At 40.9% G+C, this 25,253-nt stretch overlaps 1 protein-coding gene across 1 annotated transcript in view; it reads right to left on the reverse strand.

Moving 5' to 3' along the window:
- Window positions 1-25,253, reverse strand: part of LOC145347937 (ral guanine nucleotide dissociation stimulator-like 1) — a 105,092-nt gene that overhangs the window by 23,908 nt on the left and 55,931 nt on the right. The window contains 13 exon segments of the mRNA XM_080195925.1: window positions 1,621-1,705; window positions 2,657-2,760; window positions 4,880-5,095; window positions 7,586-7,719; window positions 12,049-12,242; window positions 16,455-16,532; window positions 17,120-17,203; window positions 19,234-19,308; window positions 20,183-20,254; window positions 20,608-20,682; window positions 21,489-21,563; window positions 24,096-24,167; window positions 24,531-24,605. Of these exon segments, the coding sequence (XP_080052051.1) occupies window positions 1,621-1,705; window positions 2,657-2,760; window positions 4,880-5,095; window positions 7,586-7,719; window positions 12,049-12,242; window positions 16,455-16,532; window positions 17,120-17,203; window positions 19,234-19,308; window positions 20,183-20,254; window positions 20,608-20,682; window positions 21,489-21,563; window positions 24,096-24,167; window positions 24,531-24,605 (1,339 nt within the window).

The raw sequence follows: 25,253 nt of genomic DNA on the forward strand, positions 1-25,253 counted from the left end.
AGCTGCAATTCCTAGAAGTGCAACAACATGTGCTTGAGCTGAATCATGTTCTTTTAGAAAAGGCAAAATCCATTCAGATGAACTGAATTATTGTCACACTGCCAAAATCTAGCAAGCCAATAAATAGTCACATCAACTTTGTACAACCACAGCATGGCATTGCAAAATCATGTCAAACACATATTAAAACAGGCAATCCTGTCAAACCCCTCAATTTGACCGAATGCATTTTGGTCCTTCTCAGATACCGAGAGTTAGGTGTTGCAAGCCCTATCCAAAACATGGTGAGTGTGCATTCCTAGTTGGGCTTGTTTTTTTCTGGTGGAGGACTCTGCTATACTTGGCTGTCCACTAGAACTTTCAAAAATATCCTGGCAAAATCATTAACAATCATCCAATATTCTTGATAAGCACATCAGAGAAAAGGAGTTGTTATTCAACTGGTCTTAGCTCTCAATGGGAGGCAGGCAAGGAAGAGATAACAAGAGTTTAGGTCAAATATGTCCCTCAAAAAAACTGGACTAACAAATCCAGAGCCACTGGCTGTCAAGAGGCTTAGGAGAAAGAAAGAAAAGGAAGCTCTTGACAGATACCAAAGGCTCAGTGCTATGAAGAATCTAGGAGGAGTAAAAAAAAAGTGTACAGGTGACCTTAAAAAGAAATTAGGAAAGTAAAGAGAGGGCATCAAGATATTGGTAAGTAAATCAAAGAAACCCAAAGACTTTTTCAGAATACATTAAGAACTAGTGCAGATAAAAGAGCAGGATTCACTCGAAACCACAAGGGTGTGGAATAGTGGGGGTGGATATTCCTATGGTTCTAATAATAGTGGCAGGGTTTGGGAACTCACTGGTATTGACAAGCGATCCTCTAACTACTTGCATGTACACCTATCAAAATTACAGATCAAGAGCTGGAAAGTGGGATTAGACTGATGGCTACAAATCAGCCAGTATGGACACAATGGGACGAGTGGCCCCTTCATCACCGTAAATTTCTATGTGTTAATATTTCAGTAATTCAGTATTCCTGGAGTACGTGGCTCTCTTAAAACAAAATAAAAGCACAATGTTTCCAGATGCTGTGATTGGTGTCTGTTTTGATACAAACTATATGAAATTAGGTCACTATAATTTGAAATATAACAAATAAAGCAATCGGATTACAAATTTGCCCCAGTTCTCATGCAACAACTAATCCTTATTATAGAGGACAAACAAGAAAAACAGGTAAAAATTTAACAAATAAATACTTAAGGGAACCAATCGAATCTGTAACTCTTCCACTTTGGGTTTTAATTACATGCCCTCAGTGCACAAAGCAAAAATCCATTGGCACAAGTCTCACTTTATCCTTCAAGTTCAAATTTCTAAGATATACTTAGGTTGTATTCTTGGCAGCATACCCACATTAAATGTTTATTAAAAAAGTTAGCATCCGACAGGCTTTGAATGCTTCAGTCAAGCCAGACAACCTAGTACACTTATTGCTTCATTGGTTGACAACATTCACATGCAGTCAGCCACTAGTTTAACTCATTATAGATACTATTTATTACTTACTTTAAAACATTGAACAGCTCACTAAAATAGATCCATTGAGCCACATGCAACATCTTACCTTCATTAGCAGGTCTCTATTTGTCACAGAATTATTTTCATTGAAGGATATATCTGAAAGCTCATGAAACATTGATGTACTGTGCCTAGTCAAGAGAATGAGACAAATTACTCATGAGGGAATAGAAGGAGATTAACTAATGGCTGCCAAGGACTCCAACATCTACAAACAGGTAACAAATACAATGGAGGATGATGAGCATTTTGGGAGTTTTACAGAATTTAATGTTAATGAATCGGATTAGCTATCCTTTGGCAAATATTATTGGCAGCAAGAGAAACTGCCAAGAAACTCAAAAATGCAAACAGGATTAAATTGTCTGCAGCACAGAGATAAAAATTACATGTGTATGCTCTCAAGGGTTTATTGCACTTCCTCAGGAGATAAAAGATTGACTTTTCTGTACTTCCAGCATCCTAAATGAAATCAATAAAGAGAAAAATGCTGGAAAATCTCAGCAGGTCTGGCAGCATCTGTAAGGGGAGAAAAGAGCTGACGTTTTGAGTCCAGATGACCCTTTGAATGTTCAGCTCTTTTCAGATTCCAGCATCCACAGGAATTTGCTTTTATCCACCATCTTATATGGCTGGCACAGCATCATTCTAGGCGAATTGTGGCAGGTTATATCTAAGAGCAGATCAGTTTGGGAGCACAATAATTTAACGTTCAAGCTGAACAGCTTTATTAAGAATCGGAATTCCTACAGTGCAGAAGGAGGCCATTCAGCCCATCCAACCTGCACCAATAACAATCTAATCTAGGTCCTAACCCCATGGATTTATCCTGCTAGTCGCACCGGACACCAAGGAGAAAAACCACGCAGCCACAGAATGTGCAAACTCCACAGTCACTCAAGGCCTAAATTGAACCCAGGTCCCTGGCACTAGCCAAAGGAAGATCAATTCTGACAATTAGCTAATTATTAGGAGTGCACAGCAAGTACCTCTGGCAGTCTTATTGACACACGTAGAACTTGCTATCCAGTACTGTATGTTTATCAGAAATATTTCACAGCTACTGTGGAAAAGGAACTTACTTTGATATGAATGCCCAAGTCTTCTTCAACTTGAATATTTGAGTTGACTGCATTGCAGACACAATCGCATACAGAGATGAAAAATTCTTCAAGATCCTACATTCCTGTTGGAAAACAAAGGAGTTCTGTGTAAGTAACAGCAGCTCCCATTTGCTGACAAGAACAGAAGTTCAGCTGTGAAAATAACAGCAGCAAAAACAGATTACAGAAAAACATTGTCACATTTCACGCTCGTTACTCCCTTATTTTTCCTCTACCACACTCTCTTCAGCTGTGGTCAGATGGTGTGTTTCAGAGGAAGAGGGGGAAGGGGGGAAGAGGAGAGGGGAAGGGGGAGTGGGGAAGCGGGGAGGGGAGAGGGGAAGAGGGTATGAGAGGGGGAGGGGAAAAGGGGAGGGAAGGGAAGAGAAGAAGAGAGGGGAAGCCTCTGCCCATTTTGTTAGGCTGATGAATTGGTGACAAATATTGTAATTTCTAACAAAGAGTAAAAAGGGTAGTACAGGCAGCACAAGATAATCTTTTAAAAAAAACATATAAATCAGAAAATTGAGTACATTTTTATTGACTACATTTTGACTAAAATAAAACTGTTGATATCCAAGTTAGCTGATCTCAACTAGGATAGCAGCAGCAGTGCCCACCATACACTTGACTCTACAAAAGGAAGCGGGAGAAATTAAATCAGTCATAATTCCTGCTCCCGAGGGCAGGAAACAGGATGTGGGACTGTTGCCAGGTTCCAAAACCACCTGGTTGAGAGGCTGGGTGAGGGTTTGTGAAAATGTGTGATTTTTATGGAAGTACCCACTTGAAAAAGGCATGGAGATAGGGATCCCAGGCAGGCTTTCAAACCTAGAGAGGCATCAGCCTTCCAGCTCGAGGGGAACAGCCAGCTGTTGCCAAGGATAAGTAATAGAAGGTGTTTCAAAATGGAAAAAAAAACAAAAAATCTGATTTCATTATAGATAAAGCAGCAAAGGCCACCAACAGGATGGGACTGCCTCTACAGGGTGGCCTTTGGTTGTGCTAGTACCCAGTTAGGCAGGGAGGACCTGTCTGCCTACCTGGAGTATACATGCGAGACTGCCACTGGGTGTCTGCCAGGCTGCAGCCAATTGAACTGTACCTGTCATGTTGTGAAACTGGAGACCGAGTGGAAAATCTCATTTAACCTCCTGTCAATGATCTTAAAGAGCGCAACCAAGGTGGGCACCCTTGCTGAGCCTCAAACCCACCTTCCCCAAAATGAGCAGGAAAACAGAATACCAAACTGGCACTGATAATTTTAGACCCAGTCTGCCTCTATTGCTGACCTAAAAGAGGACCTGCTCCCAATCTCTTTTAATCCCCCCATCCCCTGCCTCTGCGTGTGATGAACAGCCAATTTGGAAGATGCTGGAGGGAAGTCACTCGGGCATGGGGTCATTCACCAGCAAGAATTGATGGAAAGGAAGAATAAAATATAAACATTAATTACAGCCAGAAGGGGAAGGGATGCAAAGTACAAACTGTAATACTCAACTTCATTGCGGAAATGCAATTAATAACCTGAAATCAGTTTGCATTGTTTCTTCACGTGACTTGTTAATATTCAAATACAAGCATTAGCAGAGGCATGACCTGTTAGGTACATAACACCAACCTCTTCCTCTTTAGACATCCTGCAGCTTTATTAACTATTTGATTTCGTTGAGGAAAAATAAAGCCTAGGTTGAAAACTGGGCAGAGGTCTTGACCCAGAGCTCAACCAACAGTGGCTTTAGATCTTTAAAAACGCAGGGCAGTCACATGGCCGCCATACATTTCATATAATTAAATGATGCCAGATTGTGATATGACTACAGGATCTCTAATGCACAGGAGCTGGCAAACAGCTTCTGTAATAGGTACTGCAAATTAAGAAGGGGCTGCTTACTCAGCTTACTCTGTTATTTGCAGCCAAAGGATACAATGTTCAGCACATACTGGGTTTTGTTTACAAAAGCAAATTATACTGATTTCACCTTCCAAACTCACTGTGGGAATTATGATTGCCATAATTCAACATTCTACAGAAGCAATCAACTTTTCTTTGTCAAAAACCTACCTCACTGCTCCTCCCTCACCCACTATCCATGAGGTTTTCTGTACTTGTTAACACCCAACCCAAATTGCTTGCATGCTGCCTTCCACATCCTTGTGGGATTTTGCCTTTTGCATAGAGATCGATAGACAATGTCATACCTGAGCAATGTGAATCCACTTGTCAATTATTTTAGCCCTCTGCTGTGGTTTCGACTGGAGGTCCTTTAATATGGTACCAATGACACACTTAGTGACGAGATTGAATTGAGTGATGGTAGCCTGGACTGTAGGTGCTGGATGTTTGATTTCCTTTTTGCCCCGTTGGGACCAGATGTATCCCAGGCAATGATGGGGGACCACCTTTTTGAACAGGTACTGATCAAAAATAAAAATGAATACTAAAGATGTTTTTACTACCATAGACCTTTTGAACACTAAAGTGCAAACAAAACTTGCCCAGGTAACGGTCAACCAGCTTCACTGCTTTGTACATTTAAAACTAAAATACAAAGGTTAGACAGTGACAGTGTATAATTCTCACAGATATAGGCATTAGTGGAGTGAAACATGCAGGATCTGTTCAGCTGCCTGCTAACATTGGATGGTGTATATATGAGTGGCTAATCCAATACCACATAATTTGCACCACCACCTGAGACAAATTTCTACCCCATAAGCGAGTGACGGATTATTTTTGACCAGATTATCTACTTTACAAGAGCCTCTCACACACCAATTAAAATATCTGGTAACACTTAATGAGATCTTCAAATTAAAAGGTGAGAGTGAACCACAACAGCTACAACTATATTACTCAATCATATGGAGATGGGATTCAAGACATAGCCAGAAACAAGGGGCAATATTAGGAAGGTTTACTAAAACCTTAGTCAAAGATGTATGTTTTAAGAAAGGCCATAGCAGGAAGAGGCAGAAGAGATTTGGGGAGGAAATGCAAGCATGGAATATAGACAGAAAATACTAGAGTTGGAGAAGTAGTGAATTTGTGCTGATAGGATACAGTGTCAAGAGTTTTGGAGGAGCTCGTGAAGAGTTTTGGATATGGAAATGAAAGGCATGAACAATGGCTTCAGTGGAAGATTGGTTGTACTATGACCAAAAGCAGGCAGTATTAGAATTGAACTGAATTCTTTGTGCAATGGGGTTAAAAGTGACACTTCTGCATGCTGTAGACAGTTTGTTTTTAATCAGAGATAGTGACTGGGAAAGCATGCAGTTTCTAGTGCCAGCTGAAGATGGACTATGCCTCCATTCTCCTCCATGATCAATGCTGGGAAATTTATGGCTTGTTCATGCACAACTGAATGAACTGCCAGTCTAACAATGCAAGTGACAAGGCGAAAGGTCAAGAAAAATGGCAGAGAGGTAGAGTTAGGCATCAAAGTGCCTGTCGAAGCTAACTCCCATGTCTGCAGATCATATTGCCAGAGGCAGCATGTAGTTGAAGTAGGTGAGTGGGTTCAGGGTGCTAAAGCAGCATGTACTTTATTACCTGGATCCAGTGATGTTTGGAGAGGAGAATAGCTGATCTGGACTAAAGGAAGCCAATTTATAGAATGTTTTACTGTTAAACAGCTGCCCTCTCCCAATATTCTAAAAAAGTAAGATGTCCTGCATAGACTAGGCATTTCAATTAAACAGATTTCTAAAACATTTTATTTTGAGACAACCATAGGTTGCAATTTTACCGTAACTTGTCAAGATGGGATTGGGCAAAAGACTCATTTTACAGCCTATTTGCACCCTCCATTAGCATATGTTAAATTGGTCTCATCATAAATGAGAACGTTGAATACAGCAGTTGGGACGTGTACATGACATTGGTAAGGCCATACTTGGAATACTATGTACCATTCTGGTCACCCTATTATTATAGAAAGGATATTATTAAACTAGGAAAAAAGTGTAGAAAAGATTGACTGGGGTGGTACTGGGACATTATGGTTTGAATTACAAGGAGAGGCTGGGACTTTGTTTACCTGGAGCAGAGGAGGCTTAGGGAGATCTTAGCGGTCTATAAAATAGGGGGGCACAGATCAGGTAGATAGTCAACATCTTTTCCCAAAGTTGGGAAGTCTAAAACTAGAGGGCATAGGTTCAAGGTGAGAAGGGAGAGATACAAATGGGTCTAAAGGGGCAATTTCCCTCCCCCTCCCACTCCCCCAAAGTGTGGTGGGCATCTGGAACAAGTTGCCAGAGGTAGTTAAATGGGTAAGACTGGTAGAGTGGGATATGGGCCAAACATGGGCAATTGGGACTAGCTTAATGGTTAAAAGCTGAGTGGCATGGACAAATTGGGCTGAAGGGCCTGTTTCCATGCTGTAACTCTCTAGGTTACTCAAGCGGACTGGTTGCACTTTGACTGCTATACACCATGAAAAATTTGCCAAGCTTTTTCCATGCAAGCCTGACTTGTATCAGTGTTTATCTGAAAACTAAAAAGGAAACTACACTGGTCTGCTCATATTTGTTACCATTTTTATGTCAGCTGTGAACATTGCAGCTTTAATCCTGCAATACCATTACACAATGCAGAGAAGTTTAACAGGAGATGTTAATAATAAAGGGGTTTTCAGTCACCCCCAAGGCTACTTGTTTCACATGACTTTCACCTTCAGAGAAACAAAGTTGAAGTTTTCATTGAAAGATATTCCAATCTTGTTACTGAGGTCACATGTCAAACATGCTCTGGTGTCTTAGACACTGCATTGTGTGTGAACTCAGTTATAGTGACTGCTAATTATGTGAAGAGAAATTGGATCACTGACTGCCATCCAAAACATCACACGCAGCATAGTGGGCAACTGGTCCCTACAGAATGGCCCCAAGTCCACGTTTACTCACAGCATCCATGTATGTCAGCTGCTCTGCAACAATGTCTGACGGGAAGGAGAGGATGTCCTGTTTCTCATCAACTCCCCCTATCTCTACATCCCCTTCCTCTCCCAGTCGGAAAGTGATGGTTCCATAGCTACTATCTGTACAATTGAAAGGAGACATTTATTTTGTGCCCAAAGTTCATGGCACTTAACTAAAATTTCTAAAAACAATACACTTCTCAAATATGCACAATTAGAAATCTAGCACTGGTTTAAAATGTTCTTACAGCTGTATTTTTTCAATCTAGATTCAGTGAAATTAATCTTCAACAATGTTACAGTCAAAGTCTCTTAATGGAGAGCACTTGAGTAGCAAGAAAATATTTATTGATGTGTTCTCATTCAGCAGTCCTGATAGATGGGAAGCTAATCTGTGTCTGAGTAAATCTTCCACCACACTTAGTATGTTCTTATTTCAAAACTTTGTCATAGAGCAAGTCACAGAATGTAATAAAGATACCATTGATAGCAACAGCTAGAAGAAATTGCCAATAGGTCGTAATAAATGCTGCCAGGCAAAAATCAGATCATAGTGCATCTTCCTCTTCAGGTTGCATGATGTATATCTTGCGCTTGTGTATTCTGTAATCATAACGCCTCAAATTGGTAGTGCAAGGAGGGGGCAGGAAAAGATTGGGGTTAGAGAAGGAGAGGGAAACATTTCAGAGTCCTTTCCAGAAACACTGAAAGTTCTGGAAAAGCCTTTCTGATACTTTGACAGATACAGGCTTTACAAAAGGTCAAGACTGAAATGGCAAATAAGTATCTGGCACCACAACAAAAAAAAAAGACCCTCTTCCAGTCAATGTCAGCACAACACTCAACTCTGATTCATTTTTAAACAAGCTTAGCTTAATTATAAATTCAGAATTCAGAAACAATTTCAAAAAAATGCGAAAGGAAACCCAAATGAATTTCAAAACCACTGGGCATAACTCCGCATGAACCTATGGTCAGCGGATGTTCTGAATTCGTTTACTTAAGAATGCCAGTAATGTGAAAAGCTTTACACAATACACATAAATAAACTAATTCACAACACCACACCATTCGGAAATGATTCTTCCAACCTGGCAGAATACTCAATTGGAGTATATGTGGGTAAAACGGTGTTCCTGTAACAACATGTATTGCATGCTGGTGATTACAATTTGTCAATAGTGTTTTTTTTAAGATCTGGTAATCTTTAAAATATCATTGTACCAAGTTCATTAATTCCATTACAATCCAGTGTATAACTAAACCTTTTTATCTTTCAGAGAGACTGAAAACCTTTATCTTTTGAGTTACCATTGAGTTGTAGAGTAGTTTAACTGGCAGTTATCAAAGTATGTTCATGTAGATGTTTCAAAGTGAAACACAGGTCAACCATTTGGCCAAAGGTGACGGTGCTGGTTCCAACTCTCAAATGGATCCATTAGCTGCAATCTCATTTCTCAGCACTTCTCCGCCCAGCAAATTGTAATAATCCATGCACCAATGGTTTTCTAACTCCTTCAGTGTTTAAACGTTGCACAAAAAGCTGACTGGAGTATTTCCAACATAACAAATAAAACTGATTCTTTTGAATGGAGGTTCGAAGTGAAAGTGGCTCTGGTGCAATGTTAAAAAGACAAATGCTAGAATGCTCAGCAAGACTGGCAGTGTGTGGAGAGACTGCTTCAGATCAATGACTTATCGTCGGAATTAAGATTTTTAAGGGAGGAACAAAAGGAAAGGGTGGCGAGGAGAAATAAACAAAAGATTTTGATGCAATAGCTAGAGTGATAATGTGTAGAATAAAGAAACAAAAGCTGTGTCCAAGTGAGGGATGAATGATATAGCAGTCATCCAATTGCAACATAATCAAAAACAATTCAGCAAAAAAAAGGAGTCACAGGCTATTATCCAAGTTGTGTGTTGAGTGCTATATTGTGTGGAGATGTGTGGAGATCAGGTGTTGTTCCTTAACCTGTATCAATCTTCATTGGAACATCACAGCATGCTATGGACAGAAAGGTGGGAGCAAGGTGGTGAATTGAAATGACAATTGACAGGATACTCACGGTCATGTTTCTGCAAAGTCATCACCCAGTTTGGCCCTCTCTACTGAGCAGCAAACAGTATTGGTAGAACACTGATTAATAGGATCACCCTGCCCATGCCTTCCACCGGATCATTTTTTTTTGCCAGCTTGATACCACCACCAAGTACATCTTCCCCTGCCCTCCTCTCTCAGAGTAAAAGTAATATCATTGTTTCACCTGGTAAGAATGGCTGGGGTCTTGGATGTGGAGAAAGGAAAAGGTCCAAGTACAGGTGTAGCATCTCCTGTGAATACACAAAAGTGCTGGACATGTGTTAGTGGTGACTGGAATACTGAAAGGGGAGGGCAGGGGAAGATGTACTTTGTGGTAGTATTAAGCTGGAGCTGGCAAAAAAAATGAGAATGATCCGGAGGAAGGCAAGGGCAAGGTGACCCTATTAATTACTGCTCTGGAAGGAGGGAAAGGGGTGAGAACAAAAAAAATGTGTGAAGTTGACTGGGCACAGTGAAGTGGTCGATCAACCACTCTGGATGGCAATCCTGATTTATGTCAGAAGCACTGATGTGGAAGGTTGCATCAGCAGAACAGATGTAACGGAGTCAAAGAAACTGGGAGAATGGAATGAGTCCTTACAGGAAATTGGAAAATTTTCAGACTGGAGGCCAATTACCAGCAGTGTACCACAGGGATCAGTGTTGGCTCCTCTGCTATATGTGATCTTTATAAATGACTTTGAGGAGTGGGCTGAGGGTGGGTCAGTAAATTTGCTGATGACACCAAGATTGGTGGAGTAGTGGATGAGGTGGAGGGCTGTTATAGGCTGCAAAGAGACATTGATAGGATGCAGAGCTGGGCCGAAGAATGGCAGATGGAGTTTAATCCTGAGAAGTGTGAGGTGATTCAATTTGGTAGGGTAAATTTGAATGCAGATTACAGGGTCAACGGCAGGATTCTGAGGAATGTGGAAGAACAGAGATCTTGGGGTTCATATCCGTAGATCTCTGAAAGTTGCCACTCAAGTGGATAGAGCCGTGAAGAAGGCCTATAGTGTGTTAGCGTTTATTAACAGGGGTTAGAATTTAAGAATCGTGGGGTTATGCTACAACTGTACAGGACCTTGGTGAGACTGCATTTGGAAAATTGTGTGCAGTTCTGGTCACCTCACTATGAGGATGTGGAAGCATTGGAGAGACTACAGGATGCTATCTGGTTTGGAGGGTAGGTCTTATGAGGAAAGGTTGAGGGAGGTGAGGCTTTTCTCTTTAAAGCAGAGGAGGATGGGAGGCGACTTAAGAGGTTTATAAGATGATGAGGGGGATAGATAGAGTGGACATTTAGAGACTATTTCCTTGAGTGGATGTAACTGTTATTAGGGGGCATAACTATAAAAGGTTCTTGGTGGGAGATATAGGAGGGATGCCCGAGCTAAGTTCTTTACTCAGGGGTTGGGGTGTGGAATGGGACTGCCTGCTGTGATAGTGGAGTTGGACACTTCAGGAACTTGCAAACAGCTATTGGATAGGCACATGGAGCACACCAGAACTCTTGGGAGTGGGATAGCTTGATCTTGGTTTCGGACAAAGCTCAGTACAACATTAAGGGCTAAAGGGCCTGTACCGTGCTGTACTGTTCTATGTTCTATGTAGAAAGCAGTGCAAAAAATGTAGTCAATGTAGTTGTGGCAAATATTAATTGACAGGCTGAATCCAGAAACTGGATTCATCTCTGATTCTTCCTTCCCTTGATTTTTCTCAGAGATGAACCTGGTGAAGGTGAGAGAAGGGTGGAATTCAAAAACAAGGTCCATTAAATTTCCCAGATCATGGCTGGAGCAGTCATCAACATACAGGAAAAATGAGATAAGGGAGGGGCCCCATGTAGGACTGGAAAAATGAATGATCCACTTGGTCCTGCAAAAACAAAAATGCAGTCATAACTAGGACTCACGTAGTTAATTATTTGGAGAAAGTGAATGGAGTTGACGGAGAAGTTGTTCAGAATCAGGACAGGCTTGCTCAGGTATGGTAAGGTAGTGGATGGGTCTCCATTCGAGGAAGGAGCAGAGAGCTCTGATATTGTTCTGGTTTTGGCACAGTGGGAAGGAAAACGGAGTCGTAGAAGGATTGGAGGTCCATAATTCTGATGTTATTTCACGTGTATGGCATAAATAAGTTTTGAAAGATGAAATTAAAATAAGCTTCACACTAGTATTTGCAATCACGATAAAATATTTGCAACCATCACCCACCCACCCCAGTAGAATTTCCTGGCCTTGCTGAAGTCAGTGGACTTTTGAACAGTTCATCCTATTTTCTGGCCCCCAAGACAGTAAAATTCCATTCTACTTCTGTTGTTTTGACAAGCAGTTTTTATCTTTGCAATGCAAAAATTAATATCTTACTGTCAAGCTCCTGTTCTCCTGATTCTTCCTTCTGAAACTGATCAAGGAGGTTCTGTGCCTGTTGCTCAAGCTCAGATCCTGGCATCATCTGCCTCAAGTAGGCAATAACCTTCCAGAGGCATGTGTAATTTGGAACTTGGCGGAAGTCTTCTGAGCACTGGTCTAGCCAGGCTCGTAGAATTGAGACTATAGTACTGGAAATAATTAGACAAGTGAGTAACTGTCCATCAAGCAAAAATTAAGTTAGTAATCTGCAACTTTAAACTTTGTAGATCAAACCTGTTTTTGAATGTATTCTTCCGACATGGGTCATACCAGCATTTCTTTGTACCTCTCTAGTTAACTGACAGCAAGTGGTGATGAGCCACCTTCTTGAACTGCTGCTGTGTGCTTGCTGATGGTACTCCCATGGTGTCATCAGGCTGCAAGCTGCTGAATTTTAACCCAGTGACACTCCAGGATTGAAGGTACGTCAGGATGTGACATGTCTTTGAACAGAACTTTGAGGGCTGCTGTTTCCAAGGTATTTCTTCTTTGGGGAATTTCACTGATTCAACCTCCTGAGGCTCATCAAACAAAGCCAGACAAACCAAAGGAGACAATTTTTCGAAGAGCTTCTTAAAAAGAGAAAGATGGAGATATTTAAGGGGAAGGATTTATTCAGCTGAGATACACAACAGACCATACTTAGTGGAACATGGAGCTCCAGAAGAATTTTAGGGATTCACAAGGATGAGAGAGAAAGGAGGCCTTGGAGAAATCAGAATTATTCAAAAAATCAAATTCAGGCATTGGTGAAGCAGGAAACATTTGGGTCAGCAAATAGAGATGGACTGAATTCCAGATGAGATTAAGTTTACAAAGGGGAGTTTAAAGTAGGAGTTGTTTTTTTGTAAAGACTAAAGTGAACCATTCTTCTTAAAATAACATACAATTTATACTGAAGTCATCAGTTTTTCATTAGGAAACTCTCCTACAAGTCTGCACTGTTTGCTACATCTGAGTGGAGGTTGGTTTAGCTCAGTTAGCTGGACAGCTGTTTCAATGCCAACAGCACAGGTTCAATTCCCGTACTGGCTGAGGTTATGCACAAAAGCCCCATCTTCTCAATCTTGTCCCTTGCCTTAGGATCTTCAGGTTAAATGTTTGAGAGGGAGAGCAGCCTATAGTCATTTTGGACTATGACACTTTACCTTTTTTGCTCCATTAATTGAAACAGAAGGACATGCCTTTAAAAGTTGCACGCATCTGTTCTCAGTAACTCCATATTGTGTGGACTACACGCATGCACAGACTCTACTAAGACTAACCAATTTCATTCTTATTAAAATGGGGGTGGATGGGGGAGGTGGCAGTGGCTTGCTGTGTCACATGCAGTAATAGTCTTATGCTGTTCGATAATGAGATGACTCATTCTTAGAAATATTTTGCACTGCAGGGACAATTTTTACTTCATCTGTATTCAGTATGATAGCGTTCAGATCACAAATTAAATCCAGGGATAACTGTTCTTTCAAATCAGTCCCAAAACTGGTGGCCTAAATTTTTAAGGATACGGAATCAATTTAAAGCGAAGTACTGGAATTTTTGGAAATATCAGTAAATTCCGTCAGTGAAGTCAGCTGCATGACCTGAACCTTGATAAATGATAGTTTTTAAACATTTGCATAGGAATTCCAGAGTTTAGGGTCAAAACAGCTGAAAGCACAGCAAGACAAAGGAAATCCAAGATGCACAAGAGGATCAGAAATCTCAGTATTAGGTTCAAGAAAAATATCAGAGATAGAGAGGGGAAGAATGCCATGGAAAAGTTACATATATTTCAGGTAGTTACCTTCACTAGAGGAAACAATGGCTTTACAACTGAAATTAGACCACAGGAAGAAACCAGGATGATTTATTGCACCAAGAAATTCTTGCCTGGTATTGCTCAAATCAAGTAGTGTAGGCATTAAAAACACCTAACCAGTAATCCTCAAAAGATACAAGAAAGAAACTCAAAAGATCACAACCATAAAATTTTATTCCAGCAACAAAATACCCAGTTGGGAATAAGTTAGAGCTAAAGAGGCTCTACCCTGCTGACTCATTATGGTAAAATTTAATCAGTACCTGCAGCTGAGAAAATTTGGCCCAAAGCACTAATCTGTGATCCCACTGGAATAAAACCCCTGTTCACAACACGTAATTAACAAGGGAGTATATTGCCACTGAGTCATCTGAAACTTCTGTTAAGATTCAATTACTCAACAGCATTCCTTTCAGTACCCAGAATGGTCGCTTCTGAAAGCCAACACTGAAAATACTCAAGACTGTGGTGACACTGGAGAAAAATGCAAGGACACAATAGGACTGGAAATAATTGTAATCTTAGGTAATATTTCAAATAATTATACACACAGTATCACAGAACTCTGCATATTTTTCTAAGTAATCATCCAGTGCCCTCTTGAATGCCTCGATTAAACCTGCCTCCACCACCCTGCTAGGCAGTGCATCCCAAATCAATGTGAAGGTGTTTTCTTCCTCACATCACATGCTTCATTTGCAAATCACCAAGTTTGTGGACTTTGTGCACTTTCCTCCAGTTCTGTGTTTTGAGGCATCTGAGTTTTATTGCACTTTCAATGTCAACTCCATCACAAACCTCTGCCTCTCCCTCCTCTTGAAAGACCTTCCTTAAAACACCTGTTTTCAAACATGCTTTTGGTCATTTTTGCAACTTTGTTCAACAGTGTTCCTATGAAGTATCTTGGATGTTTCACCACATTAATGTCATTTAAATACAAATCGTTCTTGGTATTTGCTTAACTAAACACAATGCCAACAGTTCAAAAATCATGGTACTGTGGAAAACAAAGGCAAGAGTTTCATACTGCCCTCACTCTACCCAAAAAGGGTTGTAGAGATCAACTTCCTAAGTAACTGGCCAGCTAGCACATTATCTTAATGTGATTTACGCTTTCCTCAATGAGGAATCAGCAATATTTTGGCCCCTTCCTGTTTCATTATTGTGTATGCACATCCTGGTACAATAAATAGGACCCACATAACATTCATCCAGAACAGATGTAGTCTCCTGTATTAGTTTCCCCAATCTAAAATGAGTTAGTTAGGGGGTTGGAGGATTTCTCCCTCCCTCATGCCTCAGATTTTGATAAACTTTTTCTTTGCTCATTCCAAGAGGTCACAGATCTCTTGGTGGGGTTGGCATGGTAGGTACTGCAAGTTAGGTTGAGTATAGGGTTTTCTTCTGCGTACCATTTTCAAACATGTACAGAGATTGATGAGTGGTTTCTTTTGTGTCAGTGCATTCCTGTTGGAATTGCTTGCTATTTCATTGCAAGAGAAAGCATTCCCAGAAAACTGTCTTTCCTCCAAACTGACTATTTCTCTTTATAATACAACACAAACATGCTTTTCAATTTGATCACAAGCAGATTTGTTTTTTGCTCCTTGGTCTTTCAGGTCATTCTCACTAACCAAAGTGACAAAAGACAATATTTCCACTCAGAAAAAAAACAAATTAGTGAGCAAGCCATAAACCGAGAAAAGAACCACTGCCTGAGTACAGAAACCAAACTCCAAGTCCACTACTCAATCTTTTTTGATGCCTTTTCTTTCTTTCCTGTTAAATAGCTCAGAGTTTAATTGAAAAGTTGTATTGATCAGAATACCCATGGGTTTAATCCCAGGTCTCAACTCAGTTAACAGATGACTTGGTCCACTGCCATAAAATGACCTCAGCAAAAATCGGTATAGGTCAAATTTTTTTAATATATACAGCGTTCCCACCAGTCGCCAATGTATTCTGCAGCATTGTATGTGATACTGCCTACAGTCAAATACCCTTGGCAGGTCTCAACTAACATGATTCAAACAACTGGAAAAAGTACTTGACAGCATTAATTTAGAAACCAGCTGGACAAATGAGAACTTAGTGAGAAGTCTACCAAGGTAGGATACCAGGAACAAGTGACAGTTCAGATGAATGATTTCACCAGATGGGCAATTTATTTTCTATTAGAACATTCACAAGAAGTTTGAAGTATATTGTAGAGAAGCCAAGGTTAAAGAGGGAAACCAACTTAATTATACCCTTAATGCAAGGTCCAAAAATGTCAATCCAAGATAAAGTCACTCAAGACCTTGATATTGTCAGCCAATCAACCCAACTCGAGAGGTTCAGACATTTTGTGCTGATGTATATATTTTTTTAAACTCTCTCCACCAGTTTTTCTAATGTGACTGCTATGGTCTGGAATGGTGCTCACTTCACTGCAATGAGATGTCCACATGGGAGAAGTTTCCACATAATCTTACAGAAACTGCTGGCTCTCCAGTAATTTCACTTCATCGCATTCTGAATGAGGCATTTGGTGATTACATATTAGTTCAAAACTTACTTTTTGAGCCCTGCTGTCGGTTCCGGAAAACTTGTCTGGAAAATTTTATCATAGTTTGAAGTGCCAAAGTTTTCGCATCTGCAATTGATCACAAAATAAATCTTTAAAACGTTGCATGCATCTACAGTGGTGGTTAGTTGTTCAAAGCAACCCAAACAATCAATTATGCATTTTGGGACTTGGATCAGCTCATTTTGTTGAACAGGTTGCACTGCAGATGTATCGCTGTAATGAATGGTGATTTCCTTTTTCCCCTTCAACCTTTCGCAGGAAGTTTATAGGGCATTGCCACAAGGCTGGAGGGCCAAGGCAATTGGGACTGGGGATGGGTGCAATGGGGAGAGAGGGGAGAGAAGGTGGGGGGCATCCATTTCCCCAATATTTCATCCTTGCTGCATAGTCCATGAATATTAAACTGAGGCAAACAACTCAAGACTTTGGTCATTGAAATTGCTTACTATTTAATAAACACGTTTTGCACTGACAGTTTTCTCGCATCTCTTGAAATGGTGCAAGCATTATGTGATTGCTGTTGTCAGTTAATACACTGCAATGGAATGTCTTCGAGGAAATTCCTACGTTATCTTACAGGAATCGTCAGCAATTTCCCTTCACATTACATCCCGGATGAAGCAGAATTGAGTCACACATCAAATGCAACTTACTTGCTGATTATTTCGCTCATTCCTGGTGGACTTAGATTTCCATCTTCCTCACAGTTTGGACTGTCATAGTTTCCGTGACTGCAACTGGTTTTAAAGCACAAAATGAACAAGACTTTCATTCACAATTAAATCCAAATCTGAAGATTCAGTATTTCAAGCTTGGCTCAGTGGGTTTTAAATAGATCACGCTCCAAATATATAATTAAACTAACATGGTGATAAAATCTTAATTGTTCAAAATTAAATCACATTTTTCAAAGTAACTGTTACCTTTAGCCCAGAATATCATTTCTAAGTGCTTTCCCACTAACTAGGTTTATCTTCACACCTTTCTAACAAGGTTGTAACTTCTGCAATTCTCAGGTGCTCTGGCGTTATTGCTGTAATTAGGATTGGACAGTTATGGACAAGTTATTCACGTTCCACTTGCACTTGTTCCACTTGTTGTGGACAATTTTGCAGGTTCCACTTGCACTTTAACTATCCTTGGATGTCTGGTAAATCATGAAGACTAGATCATTGTTAAATAGCCAATCTTTCTAATACTTCTCCAACCAAACCCAGTTCATCTAGTGCCTCAATTACCTTCTCTTTCATTTGGACAGCATTTTCTTTGGTATAGACTAATGCAAAGTGCTCATTTAACGGCCATGTCCTTTGCCTCCATGTATAGATTCCCCATTTGATCCCTAAATCACTCTTTTACCATTCACATGCCTGTCAAGGACTGATTCCTCTCTGTTTGTCACCAATTTCTTGCTCTCATTTCCTTTAATCAAAGGAAATTCAAGTCCAGAGACAACATCCCATTCTCTCAACTCTAACAAAAAAAAACTCAAGCTCTAAACGGACCATTCCCAATTCAACCCTCAAACATAAGCTTCCAACTCAACATTTGACCTGGAGCTTCAGTGTATATAGTATTGTCCGTGATATACACTACTCAGATTCAAAGCTTAATTCCACATTATTGCTTATGGGCTGTTTAAAAGCTTTTGCTAATAACTTTGTTTTCTGTTGTATGATGAGTTTAGAGCTTAGGTAAAGAGCTACATAGATCAGAATAATCCTGGGTTTAGGTCTCCAGTGAGTTAATCGAAGTGATCCAGGGAATTAAAATGACCCCAACAATCTTGAAAAGAAAAAATAGGTACCTATGGTTTTTATTCATCTATGAATTATTCATTATTACATGAGAGATGCAATCTACTAATAAATGATTACATTTGAAAGTGTTTTTTCTTAACACAAAGAATCATCAGTTTGGACTATCAAGGCTTCCTTACCTGCAATTTGCCACAAAGCCCAAGTCGAGTCATTTTAAGCATCTAGACACCATTGCTTGCTCACCATGAAAAAACACTATTTAAAGTTTTGATCAGCTGGTTTTGTTAACGGCCACTCTCCAGGTGCACGACTGCATTAGATGGCGGTTTTTGAAACTTTCACAAGTAGTGTGGCCGGGGATGGGGGTTAGAAATAGTTGAGGTAAACAGAATTCTGGATATTTATGTTGATGCAATTTTATCATGCATACGCCATTGAACATCTTCACGGTTGGACTGTTCTCCTTGGCGAGGCAGTGGCTAAGAGGAGATCGAATAGTTACGTCCAAAATCATGAGGGGGCTGGATAGATTAGATAAGAAACTGTTTCTGTTCATGAAGGGATCAAGAACGAGAGGGCAAGAATTTAAAATGATTTGCAAAAGAAACAAATGTGATGCAAGGAAAGAATATCACACAACGGGTGGTTTGGATCTGGAATACACCATCTGGAATTGTGATGGAGGCAGGTTCAAACGAAGTGTTCAATGATTACATTATAAACAATGTGCAGGGAAATAGGGAAAAGGCAAGACAATGGCACTAAGTCATAATGTTCTCTTGGAGAGCCAGGGCAGTCACAATGGGCTTCTGCTGCAGTAACAACTTTTAGAGGCAATCCAGCAGTTTAACATGATAGATATGGTCTGGAATGGTGTTTGCTGCACTGTTATGGGAGGCCTCCATGAGAAAGTTTCTATCTAATTTTTTTTAAATATAGGGATGGCAACAGTTCACAATCTTGTATTCCAAATGAAGTAGAATTTAGTCACATCAAATTAAACTTACTCTCTGATTAGTGCACTTGGTTCTGGTGAACTTAGATTCCCATCACAGTTTGATTCGTCAAATTTTCCATCGCTACTATTGATTATAAAGCACATGTTAAGTCATTTCAAACAAAGAACTTGCAGCCAGGTCAAATGATTTGAAACAAAAAGCTCTTCAGTCTTGCCACATCTAATTGTGAATAGTGGTGGCCAATTAAACAACTCACTGGAGGAAGTGAGTTCACAATTATCCCCATGCTCAAAAATGGGGACTCCCAGCACATCTGTGTAAAAGACAAAGCAGAGGAAGCATTTGCAATAACCTTTGCCCAGAAGGGGTATAGACAAGCTAGGTAGTCAATATCTTTTCCAAAAGGTATGGGAGTCTAAGGTTTAAGGTGAGAGGGGAGAGATGCAAAAATGTCCAAAGGGGCAGCATTTTCACACAGTGGGTGGTGAAGTGTTTTCTTACTCACAAGCTGCCAGAGGTAGTAGTAGAGGCAGGTCAAATTTTATCTTTTAAAAAGCATTCAGATAGTCCCAAGTAAAGCTTACATTAACACTACAATTAAGTTACTGTGAAATTCCCCTAGCCACCATAGTCTGGCACTTGTTCAGGTCAATGCACCTAACCAGTACATCTTTCAGAATGTGGGAGGAAACCCATGCAGATACAGGGAGAAGGTGCAAACTCCACACAGACAGTGAGTGACCCAAGCCAGGAATCGAACTGGGTGCCTGGTGATGTGAAGCAGCAGCAGTGCTAACCACTGTGCTACCGTGCCAGGACCTCAGTCAGTTCCTTTCATGTGATTGCTATGGTCTAGATGGTGTTTGCTGCATTATTATGTGCCTTTATGAGTAAGTTTCTACATTAGGTACAGGAACTGCTTGCTCCCCAACCATTCACATTTACATTGCTGTGTTCTGAAAGAAGGAATTGCTGTCACACATCAGATTAAGCTTACTTTCTGATTACTGCAATGGTTCCTGGAGAAACACGATTTCCATTTCCCTCACCATTTGGACTGTCACAGTTTCTGCAGGTGCAAATGGTCACAAAGAAAAGTGATTTTAAACAAACGCTTTCATCCACAAGTGGCCATCATTTAAAAAACAGGAGACTCTGGGATACAATATTTCAACCTTTGATCAGCTGGTTTGCACTAACGCATCACCTTTTATTCTGTACCAATGTATTTTTCATTTAGAAATGTCAAGGGGTAAGACAAATGCAGAGAGTCAGTAATGTGATTGTTGTGGTCTGGAACGGTTTTCACTACACTATTATATGAAGCTGTTCCTACATGATTCTTACAGGAAGCGCCAGCAATTCTCTTTTACACAGATTCTGAATGAAGCAGAGTTTAGTCAGAGATTGGATCAAACTTACTTCTTGACTGAGTTAATTTCTGATGAACATGGCTTACTATCTTCCTTGGAGCTTGGACTGTCAAAGTTTTCATAGCTGTGGTCATAAAGCATATCATTTTATGGAAGTATTTGCATTCAAAATTAAACCTATTAAACACCTCCCACACCCTTAAACTGAAGATGCAGTATTTCAAGCCTTCATCACCTGGGTTTATCAAATATCCTTCATGGCCTGGCAAATTCCTCACTATTATAATCAAGCTGGGGAATCAACCCTAGTTGAATGAAGTGTGCAGGAGGACAAGTCAGGAGGAACACCAGACTGACCTAAGTATATGTCGTAAGCCTGGTGAAACCACAACATAGGACTTTTTGCTGCCCAACAGTATAAAGAGCAAAATGATATACTATGGATCAGAGACAAGCTCTGCAGTCTTACCATATCTAATCGTGAATGGTCGTGGACAATTAAACAGGCGGAGGCGGGTCCACAATTTCCCCCATTCTCAGCACATCTGTGCAAAGCTGAAGCAGTATTTGCAATAACCTTTGTCCAGAAGTGCTGAGTGGATGATTCATTTTGCCCTCCCCAGTGACCCAAGCATCATCTGTGCCTGTCTTCAGCAAATTTGATTCACTTCATGTAAAGAAACATCTGAAGTCACTGGATACCTCAAAGGTAAGGACCTCAAAAACATTACACCAATAGAATTGAGGATTTGTGCTTGAGAATTTGTTGTGCCCCTATCCAAGCTGTTCCAATCGAACTACAACACTGGAATCCACCCCATGTGGAAACGTGCCCAGGTAGGTTTTGCACTCAAGCAGCAGCCCAGCAAATCAACCAGCATAACCTGCGCACAATGTTCAGTTTGGATTCAGTCATGGCATCAAACTTACTACTTGACTGAGTTGTTTTCTGAAGAACATGGCTTCCTATCTTCCTCGCAGTTTGGACTGTCAAAGTCTTCACGGCTGTGGTCATAAAGCACGTCATTTTAAGCAAGTATTTGCATCCAAAATTAAACCGATTGAACCACCCCCCGCCCCCTGTTAAACTGAAGGTGTCATATTTCAAGCTTTCATTACCTAGGTTTGTCGAACACCCTTCATGGCCTGGCAAATTCCTCACTTTTTTAATCAAGCTGGGGGTCAACCTTGTTGAATGAAGTGTACAAGAGAACAAGGAACACCAGACTGGCCTAAAAATGTGAGCAAGCCTGATGAAACTACAACACAGGGCTATTTGCTGTTGAACAGCATAAACAGCAAGGTGATTGACTGTGGATCAGAGCCAAGCTCTGCAGTCTTGCCATGTCTAATTGTGACTGGTGGTGGACAAGTAAACAACTCACTGGAGAAATGAGTCCACAATTATCCCCACCCCCAGCACATCTGTGCAAAAGACAAAGCTGAAGAACCATTTGCAAAAACCTTTGCCCAGAAGTGCCAAGTGGATGATCCATTTTGGCTTCCCTGGTGACCTAAGCATCATCAATGCCAGTCTTCAGAAAATTTGATTCACTTCATGTAATAAAGAAACATCTGAAGTCATTGGCATCCTCAAAGTAAGGACCCCAAAAACATTGCACCAATAATATTGAAGCTTTGTGCTTGAGAATTTGCTGTCCCAGTCCAACTACAACACTGGTATCTACCCAAAAATGTGGAAATGTGCCCAGGTAGATTCTGCACACTAAATGCAGCCCAGAAAATCGCCATCCCATCAGTCTACTTTCAATCAGGGAAGTGATGGAAGGGGCCATCAGCAGTGCTATCACACAGCAGAACCTGCACACAAATGTTCAGTTTGGATTCAGTCAGGCTCACTTAGCATCTGGCCACATCACAACTTTAGTTCAAACAGGCACAAAGAATGAAGATCAAGGGGCAAGGTCAGAGTGATTGCCATCGACATCAAGGAACCGAGGCAATACTGGAATCAATGGGAAATCAGGGGTAAAACTCTCCTCTGGCTGGATTTGCAACCAGCAGAAAGGGGTGATTTCAACCATCACCCCTTGAAATTCAATTGCATCATTGCTGATTCCCAACTACCTCTACCATGGGGGTTACAATTCATCAGAAACAAAACTGGACCAGCCTTATAGATATTGCAGCTATAACAGCAGGTCACAGGCTGAGAATTCCGCAGCGGGTAACTTGCCTCCCGACTCTCCAAAACCTATTCAGTATATACAAGTCACAAGCCGGGAGTGGTATGGAATACTCTCCCCATTGATGAGTGCAGTTCCAATAACACTAGAAGCTCAACACCAAGACAAAACAGCCTGCTTGATTGGTACCATATCTATCACCTTCAATATTTACTTTCTCCATCAGTGACAGCAGTGTACATCAGTGGCAAGATGCACTGCAGGAACTCACCAAGGCCCGCTTCAACAATCTTATTCACCCATGACCTCTACCATCTAGAAGGACAAAGAGTTAAACAGATGGAACACCACCACCTTTCAAGTTTCCTCCAGGTCATTCACCATCCTGACTTGGAAATATATCATCATTCCTTCACTGTTGCTGGGTCAAAGTCCTGGAATTCCCTCTCTAAGAGCATCATGGATGTACGCACACATCAGGGACAAAAGCAATTCATAGCGGCAGCTCACCACCATCTTCTGGAGGGCCAATAGCGATGGGCAATAAATGCTGGCCCAGCTACTGATGCCCACGTCCAATGTATGGATCAAAAAGTAGCCAATTACTTGCTATCTACACAGGCATTTTGCTCATGCCCACCACTTGTGGAAATCAGCAGGTAAATCCTGCCTATTCTGGAGGCAACCTCAGCTGCAAGAGATGGTTACTGAGGTGACATCCCAGTGATTGGACAGGCAGCTCTGGTGACCAGGCAACACCATTTATTGGTCAGGTCCATGGCAGCAGGCGACCACCAGCAACATGTTGCCCTGGGTCCAATGCCACTTCAGAACCAGCAGCAGGACTTTGCCATCACCCACAAAACCTCCCCTTTTCTCTCTTTCCTCCCCACATCCCCTCCCCCCAAACACCCACGAAAAGTTAAAAACTACTTCTAGGAGTAATGCAAACATTAGACAAAAATAAATATTAGTCACAAGTAAAGCTTATATTAACACTGCAATTCAGTTACTGTAAAATTTCCCTCATCACCAGAGTCCGGCACCTGTTCAGGTACATCTAACCAGTACATCTTTCAGAATGTGGAAGAAAACCCACACAGACACAGAGAGAAGGTAGAAACTCCACACAGTGACCCAAGCCAGGAATCAAACTGGGTCCTTGGCACTGTGAAGCAGCAGTGCTAACACTGTGCTACCGTGCCAGGACCTCAGTCAGTTCCTTTCATGTGATTGCCATAGTCTAGATGATGTTTGTTGCACTATTACATGTTTTTATGAGCAAGTTCCTACATTATCTACAGGAACTGCTAGCTCCCCAACCATTCACATTTACATTGTGGTGTTCTGAATGAAATGGAATTGCTGTCACACATCAGATTAAACTTACTTTCCGATTACTGTAATGGTTCCTGGAGAAACATGATTTCCGTTTCCCTCACCATTTGGACTGTCACAGTTTCTGCAGGTGCAATTGGTCACAAAGTAAAGTGATTTTAAACAAATGCGTGCATCCACAAGTGGCCATCATTTAAAAAACAGGAGACTCTGGGATTCAATATTTCAACTTTTCATCAGCTGGTTTGCTTTAATGCATCATCTTTTGTTCTGTACGAATGTATTTTTCATTTAGAAATGTTGAGGAATAAGACAAATGCAGAGAGACTCAGTAATGTGACTGTTGTGGTCCGGAATGGTTCTCACTACACTATTATATGAAGCCCTTCCTGAATGATTCTTACAGGTAGAACCAGCACCCCAGCAATTCCCTGATACACAGATTCTGAATGAAGCAGAGTTTAGTCAGATATTGGATCAAACTTACTTCTCGACTGAGTTAGTTTCTGAAGAACATGACTTTCTATCTTCCTCGCACTTTGGACTGTCAAAGTTTTCGTGGCTGTGGTCATAAAGCAGGTCATTTTAAGCGAGTATTTGCATTCAAAATTCAACCCATTAAACCCCCCTCCCTCCCCTTAAACTAAAGGTGCAGCATTTCAAGCTTTCATCACCTGGGTTTGTCAAACACCATTCATGCCTGGCAAATTCCTCACTTTTATAATCAAGCTAGGGGTCAACCTTGTTGAATGAAGTGTACAAGAGGACAAGGAGCACCAGACTGGCCTAAAAATGTGATGCAAGCCTGGTGAAACTACAACACAGGGCTATTTGCTGCTGAACAGCATAAACAGCAAGGTGATAGACTGTGTATCAGAGCCAAGCTCTGCAGTCTTGCAGCATCTAATCATGAATGGTAGTGGACAATTAAACAGGTGGAGGCGGGTCCACAATTTTCCCCATTCTTGGCACATCTGTGCAAAGCTGAAGCAGCATTTGCAATAACCTTTGCCCAGAAGTGCCAAGTGGATGATCCATTTTGGCCTTCCTGATGACCCAAGGAGCATTGATGCCAGTCTTCAGCAAATTTGATTCACTTCATGTGATAAAGAAACATCTGAAGTCACTGGATACCTCAAAGGTAAGGAACCCAACAAGATTACACCAGTAGTATTGAGGATTTGTGCTTGAGAATTTGCTGTGCCCCGAA

The sequence above is a fragment of the Carcharhinus amblyrhynchos genome, chromosome 9 (assembly GCF_965287045.1).
Source record: "Carcharhinus amblyrhynchos chromosome 9, sCarAmb.v2.hapA, whole genome shotgun sequence".
In the NCBI taxonomy this organism is placed as follows: Eukaryota; Metazoa; Chordata; class Chondrichthyes; order Carcharhiniformes; family Carcharhinidae; genus Carcharhinus; species Carcharhinus amblyrhynchos.